The sequence below is a fragment of the Dasypus novemcinctus genome, chromosome 3 (genome assembly GCF_030445035.2).
Source record: "Dasypus novemcinctus isolate mDasNov1 chromosome 3, mDasNov1.1.hap2, whole genome shotgun sequence".
NCBI lineage: Eukaryota > Metazoa > Chordata > Mammalia > Cingulata > Dasypodidae > Dasypus > Dasypus novemcinctus.
In genome coordinates this window covers 156,361,073-156,374,293 of record NC_080675.1, presented here as the reverse complement: position 1 = coordinate 156,374,293, position 13,221 = coordinate 156,361,073, and the positions used below count along the sequence as shown (strand labels likewise).

Here is a 13,221-nt window from a genome sequence, read left to right as displayed (position 1 = left end):
TGGGGGTAGCTTGGGTCTTGCTAAAGCCATATGTCACAATATTAAAATCTAGGTTATTCTTGGCTGCCCTGTTCAGAAGAGGGAAGAAAGGGTGGCACTGGCCACTCCTTCACCTGGCTTTGACAGCCAGCCATCAAAAGGTGTGACTTCTAGAGGACCTTGAAGCTCCTTTGCCTTAAACAATAACTTCCCCCACCTGCCCTGTGGGTACTAGAAATTCCTTTCCTGGGGAAGAAAGCCTTCCCCTCCGCCCTCAGATAAGGTTGGAATTGCATGTATTATTGGGAAAATAATGAGCCTGGTACAATTTCTTACTAAGGTGTAAATGACTGATATCAATTCCTTTCCTTGAAGCTGGCTTTCAGTGGAAGAGAGGACTGGGTGAGGAAACAAGCTAGACTAGATCTAGAAAAGGGAAGCTGGGTGTGAAGATAGATTACCAGTTTCTTCCTAGATTAATGCTTCCTTGGAGAAGCTTCTTCCTGGGGTAATGCTCCTGTGGAGAAGCATCTTTTGTGTTACTAAATGGTTTCTGGAGCCACAGAGCACTTCTGAGAGTTCCCTCACCATGACCCACATTTGGAGTTCCCAACTCCAATCCCAAAGAGCCAGGACTCCTGCTTTGCATTCTAGTACCACCATCGCTGGGTGCCACAACTGTCCCCAACTCATTCTTTTTTCCTGACAGGGAGAAAAACTGCAGCTAAAACACAAGCCACATTCCGTTTGGGGCTGGTTTTATAAGGGTCATAAACATGCTCTGCAGCCATCTCCTACTCCTCTTCGGGGCAATGCCAGTCCACAAAATTAAACCCTGACACACACTAGCATCCCAGGCATGATATCAACCGTAACAAGCCACTATTCCCCCGCCACCGCAGCCGCCACCCCAGGCTCCCGGCCGCAGTGCAGGAAATGAATTAGCTATGTTGGAAGAGGGGCAGTTTCAATTTGGTGCCTGGCCACAGAGAGGATGGGAGAGTGCAGAGGGGGGCCAGAATCTTAGAATGCTGTCCTGCTGCCATGTGAATGTACACAAACTACCCTGCAGGACAGGAACAGCCTCCTTCTCAAATCCAAACCCTCTGAGCAGCTCCAAGAGCATGGCTGAGAGCGTGGCTGAAAGCCGGCTAGGTCACCTTCCAGAGCCCAGAGCCACAGGGGCCTTTTGCTCTATGCGTTTCCTAAGGCAGCATTGGGTGTGAGGGGGGAAGGCAGAGAGCAAACCAGCTGGTGGTTATGCCCTAGAAGCCTCCATACAAATGGTTACCATCTATCCAGTAAACCTCGCCCCAGAGATCTTACTTAATAAGCACCTATCTATCTCAGATTTACTAACTGTGAATTCCTAAAAGCAATGAAGCTGGTTTTAATTAAATGTCTATAATTCAGATTCAGCTCTCCTTGGGCAGAATCGGTGCTTTTTTCCTAAAAACAAAACAAAACAAAAACAGAAAAAATAAAAGACACCCTGTAAGTCTTACACGATGTTATGTAACTTAAGACTTTTCTTACACTCAAGGTAGAAAATTTTAGCTTCTTTAAAAGTTGTCTCCAAATGACCTACATCAACACTTTCCAAGTTCATTCTATAGAACATTAGGCCTTCAGGAAAAGAGATCCTCCAGGTGAGTAAAATGGGGACTGCTAAGATACTAAGAAGTCCTGCCGTCAGGGGACCGATTGAGCCCCAACTCGGTAGACCAGAAAATGCCTTTTTCCCATCTTCTCTGTTTGGGAGATGCCGCGAGCAAAATTAATTTCCGAAATGCAGCCACTTGGGGGCCAATTTTCCTGTGTGGGCAATTAGAGTTGCAGCTGCGGCCAGGCTGGGCCTGCCTTAACGACTTAATGGTTTCCTCTCTCCTGCCCCCCCTCCAGTGGACTTGGCAGTGGAGTGTGCCCATCAGGGAGTGTTCTTCAACCAGGGCCAGTGCTGCACAGCGGCCTCCAGGGTATTCGTGGAGGAGCAGGTCTATGCCGAGTTTGTCCGGCGAAGCGTGGAGTGTGCTGAGAGACGGCCGGTTGGGGACCCCTTCGATGTCAGGACTGAGCAGGGCCCCCAGGTAAAAAGCCACCACTGTGGACATGTCTGAACCCACGGTGCTCTTCAGGGCTGAGCCAGCTGCCCTCCGCCCCTCACCCCCTCTCACTCCATGCCCTGAGCTTAAGGCTCTCGTGGAGTTGCTGCTCAAGAGGGCAGCCGGGTCAGGTCCCCATGGATCTGATGAGACACTGGACACACAAAGATGCTTTGCTGATGTGCAGACTGGGGGTCTCCCCGGTCCCCAACGCCATCTGCCTACCGCCTCCTGCCTTCTCCCTTTGTCTCATCCACACCCCAGCCCTGGGCGAGAGTCTCTGGTAGAGGCCATCTTACCTGGATGGGCTCTCTGAAAAAGCCTTGATTCTCATCCTCCTTGACCAGGTCCCTGAGTGGCTGACAGAACCATAATCCTGGGGTAGAGGGCTCAGGGGCAGAGGGTGGTGGAGGTCTGGTTTGGGAAGCCAGGGACAGGATGAAAATGATCATAACCATGAGGTTTAATAGCCTCTTTAAAAGGGCACATCCTGTATCGCTTTCTTACTAATTATGAAGCACACTAGATGGATAAATATTTAAAAGAGGACAGCCTGACCATCCCATGCATTATTGAAATGGAGCTCGGCAGCAACCCACTTTGCTCTGAGCCCAAGTTCTGCCCCCGCTGTGAAGTGACAAGTCACATGTCCGAGAGGCCCTTGAAGGGAGCTTGCCACTTCCCCACTGCAGCTATCCTTCCTATTTATGTGGGAAGCTGTGGATCAGAGTTCTAATCCAAGTTCTGCCACTTGGCTCTGTGACTTGGCAGAAGTCAAATCATCTTCTTAAGACTGTTTCCTCATCTGGAAGATGGGAATGACTGATGAATATTATGAGAATTTCATAGCACCTAAGAGATACTCAATAAGGGTAGTTTTTATTTTTTAAAGAGAGGCATATAAATTACAGGTGCTCTCAGATCTAGTTAGCAATGAATGTCTGTGCATGACTTGAGCTTGATCAGGTCTTGCTTAACTGTCCTGTGGGGACAGTCTGCCTGGGGATGGTGGGGGACCACCTGGAAGTGGGTTGGGTCTCTGTCTGCAGCACCCACCCTCTGTGACTGCTGCCACTGACGCTGGCAGAGAAGCATCTCTGCTTGTGGCTACCCTCTCTTATCCCCAGTCGCCACCTGCCTGGCCCTGAGGCAAACCCAAAGGCTCAAAGACTCAAAGGCTGTCAAGCTAATGGTCTTGGTTGAATTTCAGATCTGAATACAAACACGACCACAAGTCATTACTGAATCCATGATGAGTTTGGGCTAATCCAGAATCAGTGGGAAATATATGAGACACTCCCTGTACTAAGGAAAGCCTTTCACTCCATCATTATTTGTAAGTCTATTTCCAAGGATCTGGTCTCAAATGTTAAAGCCAGATATACACTTCTCTCCCAAAAGAGCTGATCCAAACGGAATGGGTGTTGATTTCATCAGGGTTTTTGAAGCTGCTGCTGAAAGTCTTTTTGAAAGCTCACTTAAGCCATCTAGCCTCAGAATATTATTTTAGGACACTGTTGGATGTTTTTCCCCCAAAAGTGCTTTTTCATCTACAGTAATAAGATTTTACTCAGAGAAGACTCACAGCTGTCTAAATAGTCCTGTCTGCCTCATGCCTGTAAAACAGCTAACTGACCTAGATCATTGTCTGCTGGAGATGAGCCGCTCACTTGAATGCTCCAAAGTCACTCAGGTTTATTTGGCAACTGAGCAACGAGGTGCATAAACATTCTGCGAGCCACCTGGCCGGCTGGTGCAGGATCCGGCGTACTCACCATCAGAGCCGAGTCCAGCCTTCTGTCCCGGTCCTTTGGGGGCCATATTTCTCTGTTACTGGTGTTGTCATCTCACTTCCTGGCAAGTTCCTTCCTGCACCTTAAGGCACCCGCTGAAACGTAATGGAGGATGATTAAATTTAAACAATATGTTCACAGGGAGTCACCAGGGAGAGTTTAATTCGGATGTGCAGGGCTTCCACTGGGGACCCAGTGTCGCCTGAAGAACAGATGGATGCTGCAGACTGGTCTTAACAGGGAGACATGGCCTATGTCCCCTGTAGTTTTGGTGAAACCCCTTGAGCTCTTTTGTCCTCCAGGAAAGAGAAGAGAAGCTTAGCAACACCTGGAACTTTAACCCATGATTTGGTTTGTCTAGAAAGAAGTTGGAAAAGCCTTGAGATATTATTGCATTCATTACAATTGTTTTAATTGCTTTTTTGAGCAGAAGAACATACACATGGATCAAAATCCATAATGTATAAAAAGGTATATAGTAAAAAGACCCCTTCCCCTCCTCCACCCCTTATCCCCATATTCTCAATTCTAACTCTCACCCTCACAGGGTTCTTAGTTTCCATTGTCCCTCTAGAGTTTCTTCATGAGTACACAAGAAATAATGAATATGCACTCTTACTTTCCCCATTATTTTTATGCAGTGTCTGTACTGTTTTGCACCTTGCTTTTTAACAAGAAACTTGAAGCATTTTCCATAACAGTCCATAGGTACAGTCTTCATTTTCTGTCACATGTACCTTGATGTTCACTGTATGTGTCCACCATATTGATTTAAACAATCATCCAGTGACCATATCGGCATGTGCTATTACATGTTCCACAGTGAAAGGAAATTGACATACATAAGGAAATGGACACGTGTAAGGAATTTGAAGGATGAAATCCCTAAAGTGGGATTGTTGAATGGGAACGCCTGCAGAATTTCTTTAAGCATTGCCAAAGTTCCTTCCATAGAGAATGAACCAATGCCCAGTCCAACCAGCAATGATTAGATTTTCTCATTGGTAAGACTGTTTCTCCAGTATTACCAACAGAATGTGACATCAAACTTTTGGAGTTTTGCCCATTTAAGAGTTAAAAATAGTATCTTGTTATATTTAATATGCATGTAGCTCTTATAATGAGTAAGGTAGAACATCTCTGTTCAAAAGCCATTTGTATTTCCCTTTCTTTCACATGTCCACCTTCTTTCCTTTGCAAATTTTCCTCTTGCATTGTTGGACATTATTTTGGTCAATTCTGGGGACTCTTCATACTAAAGAGACTGGCTCTCTTTGATAAGACTTGTCAATATTTTTTGTTTGTTGTTTTGCCCTTTGACTTTGCTTATGATATTTTTGCCTTTTTTTTTTTTTTTTTTTTGCATACTCAAATGTATCAATCTTTTTTCCTTTTTGGTTTCTGGATTTTGAGGTCTAAGAAGGCCATCAGTGCTCCAAGTTTGCAGAGAGCTTCTCGCACATGAGAAATTTTTTAAAATTTTAACGTTTCACAGTTAATATTTTGATCGACTTGGAATTTACCCTGGTATAAGAGGTGAAGTATGGACCTAAGGCAGTGTTTTTAAACTGGATCCATACTTCAAAAGATGGGTGGAAGAGGGCCATGCATGGGTTTGTACATTCCCCTTCCTAGAAAGCCAGCCTGCTCCTCAGGGACAGTCATCCAAATGCACCATTGGGTTTTACTTTTTTTTTTCTTTAAAATTATTTCAATGAAACCAGTTTGTCTATCTCAAGTTTCAGTTACAGTAAACCTATCAGAGTGCTGTGTCAAAGAGGAGGGGGACTGTCCACTGGGACATGGTAAAGAATGGGGCTGCCATGGATTTCAGGATGAATAAGCAATGGGGATGGGGTGGCAGAAAGAGCACCTTCCCCCTTGAGCACAGTCTCCCAAAGGGGAGCTCTTTGGACACCTTGTTAGTTTCCATGTTTGCAGGGCAAACTCCAGCCAGGGTGACCCTTAGACAAGGTAGCAAAGCTGGAGTCTTTCTGATGAGCTGTTTTCCCACCAACCAACCTGCCCCTCTCCTTGAGGCTCACTCCACTCGATTTCCCAGAGGTCCTAAACAAAGTAGTCAGCCTTCCTTCCACTTTTCCTCTGTATCATGAGTGGAGAATTCCAGGTGCCATGACCCTGAGCCATGGAGCAGGTGAAATACACAGTGACCAGTTTAATTTGAATTTCAGATAAACAGGTATGATTTTGGTATACATGAATCCTAAGTATGTTATATGGGATACGCTTGCCCTAAAACATTTTGCCCTCTATCAGAAATTCAAATTGATTTGGTATCCTGCATTTTTATGTGCTAAATCTGGCAACCCAGGGAGGATGCAAAGATTTGGGCAAGCAAAGGATGTGACAAATTCAGATCTCATTTCATTCATGGGCTGACTTAAGTGAAGGAGGGTCAGAGATATGAAGAAATCGTAAACCTAGAGAGGATAAGAATAGCCTATTTCCCCATCCTCCCTCATCTCCAGAGAGCCTAGATCTGTACTTTGGAGGAATATGTACCTACAAGGAATGTTTGTTACCTGAATTGGGACTTGGCAAGAATACTGAGGTGTGGGACAGCTGACCATTTTGAAGGCCTTTGGAAATATAAAATGGCAGCCACTGTCCCCAAGGAAGCCTGGATCTACTTCCTGTTTGTGTTGTGCAGATTGATCAGAAGCAGTTCGACAAAATCCTTGATCTGATCGAGAGTGGGAAGAGGGAGGGAGCCAAGCTTGAATGTGGGGGATCGGCCAAGGAAGATAGGGGACTCTTCATCAAACCCACCGTCTTCTCAGAAGTGACAGACAACATGCGGATTGCCAAAGAGGAGGTATACAGGGGGCGTCAGCCATGGGGAGGCCTGCTGAGCTTGCTGGGTGGGGCCTTTCACATGGGCATCCTTCTCTAGGACCCAACGATCTCAATGTCCTTTCTCTTGTGGCCTTTTCCCTCTTCTTTGGGGTCCTTGAGGATACCATCTTGCCCCACTGCCCCTGGAAGACTCCAGAGACAGTATAGTAGGCCCTAGTGCCAAATAAGGTTGCATTCACAGGATTTAGGGTTATATCATTTGGTGGAACACAATTCAATCCATTATATCCCCCAAACCAAGCTAAAAGGACAAGTGTTCTTTCAAAAAACGTGTCCCGTGAAGGATTCTCATTAAAGTTTTCCATCACAGGCATTCCTGAAAATGGTGGAAATCAAGGAGATGCCACCCCACCCCCTCCCATAAGCATGCCACTCTATCTTTCTATTCCACCATGAAGCTGGATGGAAAACACTTTCCACACAGTACTGATATAAGATGAAATCCAGGTTCCATGTGGTTAGACCCTGGATATGGCCCTTTCAGATGCTTGAAAGAGTGAATCAATGCCAAGGGCGTCCCTGTGTGGGAATTTTATAGACTTTGTCCTTGAGATATTTGGGGAGTGATTAAAGGCTCAGTTCTTTAACCATCCCTGTAACAGGGAATTTCTAAAGAGCCTGAGAAAGTATTTTGTCAGGCCGGGCACAATTGTGTGGGGTTATGACAGTGCTGGACATTGCATTCAAATATAAACTTTCTTCAAAATTACCTTTAAAGGTTCAGCCTTTAGTGTCTTCCTTTTTTTGGGCTGGGTGGCAGAGAGTGATGAACTTTGTCTTGTCCCTCCCTGGCGAGTAATCATGGGAGCATTTTCAGGTGTCTAACTGATGAGAACATAGCACAAAGAGGGTGCAGAGTTTCACAGCTAAACCTGTGAACACACTTCACAGTAACTTTCCAATGGAAGCATCCAGAGATTGTGTCTTCTGTGCACCCCAACTTGCATGGATTACCCTGAGATTTGAGAATGTGAAATTCTCAGTATGCTTAATGACAATGAGAGATCTATTATTATTTTCATTCCACTTTAATCCTTCCCTTCAGATTCTGACAGGCAGCTAAAAAGGTCTTTGGGAATTTGGTCTTCTCCAGTCATCATTTTCCATGCATGTGGTTGCTTTGGGTATGTGAAAAAGGTGTAAAACTAAGGAGATACCTGCTCAGAACATACATTTTTCCATTGGAACAAGCCACTCACTGCCACTCTTGCAATTAATCTCAGATTTTTGGACCAGTGCAGCCAATATTAAAGTTCAAAAATATTGAAGAAGTGATAAAAAGAGCAAATAGCATTGAATATGGACTTACAGCAGCTGTGTTCACAAAGAATCTTGACAAAGCACTGAAAGTGGCTTCTGCATTAGAATCTGGAACAGTCTGGTAAGTTGGATCTGTTTATATACTGGCTCTCCTGCTTTGCTTGCTAGAATAATTACTCCTCTGTTCACAGCTAGCTTCTGTCTTAGTTTGTTAGAGTTGCTATGACAAATACCACACAATGGGTTGGCTTAAACAACAGGAATTTATTGGCTCACAGTTTTAGAGGCCAGAAGTCCCAAATCCAGGGACTGGCAAGGTTACACTTTCTCTCAGAGTCTGATGTGCTGTTGCTGGTTTGCAGTGATCCTTGGGGTCCCTTGTCTTGTGTTTCTGTCTCTGTCACCTAACAATGTCCTTGTCTTCCTCCTATGGCTTTCTCTGCCTCATGATATCTGAATTTCCTTTTATTATAAGGCCTCCAAATCATACTGATAATGTACCCTGATTCAGTTTGGCCACATCTTAACTAATAATTACATCTTCAGAGAGTCCTATTTACAAATGTTTTCACACCCACAGGAAATGGGGATTAAGATTTCAACATAACTTCTGTGGGGTCATGATTCAATTCCCAATGGCTTCCAGTGGTCTATTATGGGCCAAACACTTAAAAAAAAAAAAAGATTTATTTATTTCTCTCTCCCTCCCCCTGCCATGTGCTCTGTGTTCATTTGCTGTGTGTTCCTCTGTGTCTGCCTACATTGTCAGGTGACACTGGGAAACTGCATTTCTTTCTGTTGTGTCATCTTGCGGTATCAGCTCTCCATGTGTGCGGCGCCACTCCTGGGCAGGCTGTGCTATTTTTTTTTTTCACGTGGGGCAGCTCTCCTTGCAGGGTGCACTCCTTGCATATGGGGCACCCCTATGCAGGGGCGCCCCTGCATGGCATGGCACTCCTTGCATGTAGCAGCACCACGCGTGGGCCAGTTCACCACATGGGTCAGGACCTCCCATGTGGTAGACGGACGCCCTAACCACTGGGCCAGGTCCACTTCCCAGTGAAAAAGTTCTATACTTAAATATATTCAAATTCTAAATTCTGGCAGGCAGAAGTTGAAAGCATGCTATATTTTCAGTATTGAAACTTTTATTACAAGAGCCCACTTGTTAGAGGCAACACTGCACCCAGCACCTCAGAACTGGTTGCTGTAAGAGACTCGTGATTCAGTGGGGTCTTCTCTAGGTGATCATAAGCATCTTTTCTCCTTTCTCTAGGATCAATTGCTACAATGCAATCTATGCACAGGCTCCATTTGGTGGCTTCAAAATGTCGGGAAATGGCAGAGAACTGTAAGTGGGGCCATGATTCTGAGCCCACTGGTGGGGTGAATAAAAAGATCTTTTGGATTTGCAGGGTGGTGGTGTTTACTCCAGCCTACTGACATTCACCTTCAGTTCTGTGTCTCAGTCTGGACTGCAACATCATGAAGCCTGGTGGTTCATTCCCTCTGGGGCTCCATTTCTAACATTCCCCATCCCCCTTCTACCCCACTTTAGACCCCAACATCAACCTCCAGCCTCAGCTTTTGTGTCCTCCTTGGTACCTGTCACACTTAGGGATGTACAGGAGACATGACATATGCTCACTGGATGAGGATGCAGGGAGAACTGAAAAAGTACTTGTAGGATGTAATTATTCACACAAAACCCTGCCCTCAGCAAGGAATAAAGGCTCTCTCCTGGTCTGGTTCCAAACCTGTCTGGTTCAGCTCTCTGAGCCTAGCAGCAACCCCAGGGATGAGCCATGGAAAATTCTGTTTCCTCTTCAGTGGCTCTTTGGGCACCTTTGCAATGCTTCCTCCTGGACCAGTGTGGCTCCATCGATGTGTTCAAACTTGGCTTGTCCTCCTTCACATTTGCCTTCTGTATTGTCAGTTGGGAAAATATGCCCCATGGTTTTATACTAACTGTTGGATCTTCTTGTAGCTGGCCAGAGATAAAAGGCACAGGAACAGAGCTGGTTTGCATGGTCCAGGGTGGACAAACTGTGGTTTCCAGTCAGATGCTGGCTTCTCTCCCCATGTGCCTATTAGTGATGCTCCGATTCTGTGAACAAATACCTCAAAGGCTCGATCTTGCCAGGGAGCCATCTGTGACAACAGCCTCAGGGCCTTCCTGGGCCATCAATAAGGGCTCAGAGTTCTTCCTTTTATTTAAACAGTTTGCATTATTTATATACAGATGCATTACCTTGAACTTGTTTGTACATCTTCCAATGGGAACAGACTCAACATCTCCCCCTTGGCCTCGACGTTGGTGGAGCCTTGGGGCAGCTCCACTCTGGATTCTTACTAAAGAGGTCAAAACAGAAGGGGGCTGGCATCCATCCCTGAGCTAATGCCCTTGACCAGTCTCCACAGACTAGGGGGTCCCTTCTTCCATCTTGGTCCTTCTTTCTTATCCATTTCTGACTCATGGCAAAATACCCGCCATGGCTGTCTGGACATCTGAGTAGAGTGCATTCACTGGCATCCCCCCTCTTGCTATGACTGTATCCCCCTGCAGGGAACTTTAGGAAACTCTACGGCAAGAAGTTCTTTTACAGACACTGTCTTTCCTCCCCCTAGTAGTTTTTTCTGCTTGTGTCCTGTGAGTCTCAGCATTAGGATCTCCTGACCACTGGGGACAGGAGACCTGGGTGAGGGGCATCCAGGTTCCTTCCAGGGCCCTCCACCAACAATGGTGCCAGTGACTCCTAGTAATGACTGAGCCTGGGCTCTAAGCCAGGCCTGGGCCAAGCTCTCAGCATGTGGTCATTCACCCCAGGCTCACAACAGCCCGAGATGGGTGCTACTGGTACCCGTTTTCAAATCAGGAACCCTGGACTTCCCCACAGGTACACTGCTAGAAAGTGGCAGTCAGGATTGAGTTCTAAGTGCTTGGTCCTCAGCTACCACAGCACAGAGGCCACCTTGATAAGGCACCTTATGAAGACAGCCAGCAGGGCGCACATGGTCATCTGTCTCCTTTGCAGGGCAAAAGGGAACTCAGAACACCCACCCATAGCCCTCACACAAAGGCCAGAGATAGCCTTTTCCCATCAGCAAGAGCTTCAGCCCCCAAAGCCATGTCCTTGGAGGCAGAAGCTACAGGTATCTGCCTGGGGGCATACCTGGCTTCTAGCTTGTATGGACTTAAACTGAGTCCTTGCCCTCTATGGTTTCCTCACTGGAGTCACCTTTCTCTTCCTTCCCCACACCCAGACAGCTCTCTTTCAGCACCTTGTGCCCCCTGCCTGGTTCAGAGCAGGGTTTGGAGAACATTCCCTAAATACGTCCGATGTTAATCCTGCCAGTTAGCCACCCTCGGGACTTTTTCTGAATGCCTATTTTTGCAACCCTTGACAGATATTTTCCTGAGGGTCTTGATAAAGTATTTTAATTTTTTATAATTTACAAGGAGACTAGAAACTGACTTCCAAACAAATTCTTGTTTTCGGTTGTCTCTAACGAAGCTCTCCATGTTGCAAGGCAGTTCCCCTTTTCAGGCTGGAGCCCTGTGGGGTGGATTCCATGGTTTTCCCCATCTCCGCCCACCCATGGCTGTCCAGGATCCATCCCTGCGCAGGCCTTGGGAGGAGGCCTGTGATTTCCCCTTACCCCAGGCACTTTTCTTCTTAGCTCTTTGTTTTGCTTTATAATAATAATAGTAATACTCAGTGTCACAAAAATTCCACACAGGGAACATTCAGGTCTGCCTCTCCTGAACTTCCATTCCATTTGTTAGAGGTCGCCAATGTTTGCTCATTCATCTATTTACTTGACATTTATTCATTCGGCAAATATTTATCAAGCATCTTTGATGTGGCAAGTGTGATGCCAGGCTCCGAGCACAGTGTAGACACCATTCCCTGCCCTAGGGCTGCTGGCGTTCTGATGATGTTTAATGGGAGAAAGGTTCACGGACAACCTTGAGCACCCAAGCAGATGAGACTAGATGAGAAGTCAGTTGGGAGATGCCACAGTGGGTTGAAGAAGAGCTTCAGGAGCCCAAAGTAGGCAATGAGGCAATGACTGTGGGAATAGAAAAGACATAGCAATGGATGTCATTCAGTCTACAGGAATGATTTATGGTTGTATTTATTAGTTATGTGCCCATTCAACATGATTTCAACACCTTGTTTGCTTCTCTAAGTTGCTAATTAATAACTTTTGAGTTTTTACAATGCAACACTCCCTTTGAAAGTCTATTTTGCATTTTCTATTATAATGCATATAATTATGGATGTTCTTTTCTGTTTTCAAAGGAAATAGGGCCAAACTACTCATACTTGTCTGCAGCTTGTTTTTTTGCCCTCTTTAAGAATGGATGTTGGACATCCCACCTCCCTGCATGTTTTTTTTCCAAAGATTTATTTATTTATTTATTTCTCTCCCCTTCCCCCCTACCCCCCGCCCCAGTTGTCTGTTCTCTGTGTCTATTTGCTGTGTCATCTTCTTTGTCCACTTCTGTTGTTGTCAGTGGCACGGAAATCTGTGTTGTTTTTTTTTTTGTCGTGTCATCTTGTTGTGTCAGCTCTCTGTGTGGGCGGCACCATTCTTAGGCAGGTTGCACTTTCTTTCGCGCTGGGTGGCTCTCCTTATGGGGTGCACCCCTTGCACTTGGGGCTCCCCTATGGGGGGGACACCCCTGCGTGGCACGGCACTCGTTGCGTGCATCAGCACTGTGCATGGGCCAGCTCCACATGGGTCAAGGAGTCCCGGGGTTTGAACCATGGACCTCCCATGTGGTAGACAGATGCCCTAACCACTCGGCCAAGTCTGTTTCCCCCTGCATGTTTTTTTAATTGATGGCTACCTATGATGGACTTTTGTGTGTTGCTTCTGAAGGGTTTTGCTATTACAAGCCATGATGCAATGTACTTCCTTGTGCATAAATCTTTATGCTCTTATGGGAGATCATTTTCAGAAAAACTCATAAAATTGGGTAATTTGTTACTTAAAAAATGGTCTTATCACTGTTTTGGCTTGTGTTTCTTTAATTGTGAGTTGAGGGCCTTTTTCACATTTATTGGTTATTTGTATTTCTTTTTCTTTGTCCTTTTCATACCCTATGTTGATTGTGTTTTTCATATTGATTTGTAAGAATTCTTCATATATTAAGGAAAACAGCACTCTATCTTGTACACAGGGTTTCAAATGTATGTTGT

General features: G+C 45.7%; 1 protein-coding gene across 1 annotated transcript in view; it reads left to right on the top strand.

Moving 5' to 3' along the window:
- ALDH1A3 (aldehyde dehydrogenase 1 family member A3) overlaps window positions 1-13,221 on the top strand; it is a 40,520-nt gene that overhangs the window by 23,455 nt on the left and 3,844 nt on the right. The window contains exons 9-12 of the mRNA XM_004462096.5: window positions 1,882-2,066; window positions 6,546-6,710; window positions 7,975-8,132; window positions 9,288-9,362. Of these exons, the coding sequence (XP_004462153.1) occupies window positions 1,882-2,066; window positions 6,546-6,710; window positions 7,975-8,132; window positions 9,288-9,362 (583 nt within the window). The remainder of the gene's footprint in view (window positions 1-1,881; window positions 2,067-6,545; window positions 6,711-7,974; window positions 8,133-9,287; window positions 9,363-13,221) is intronic.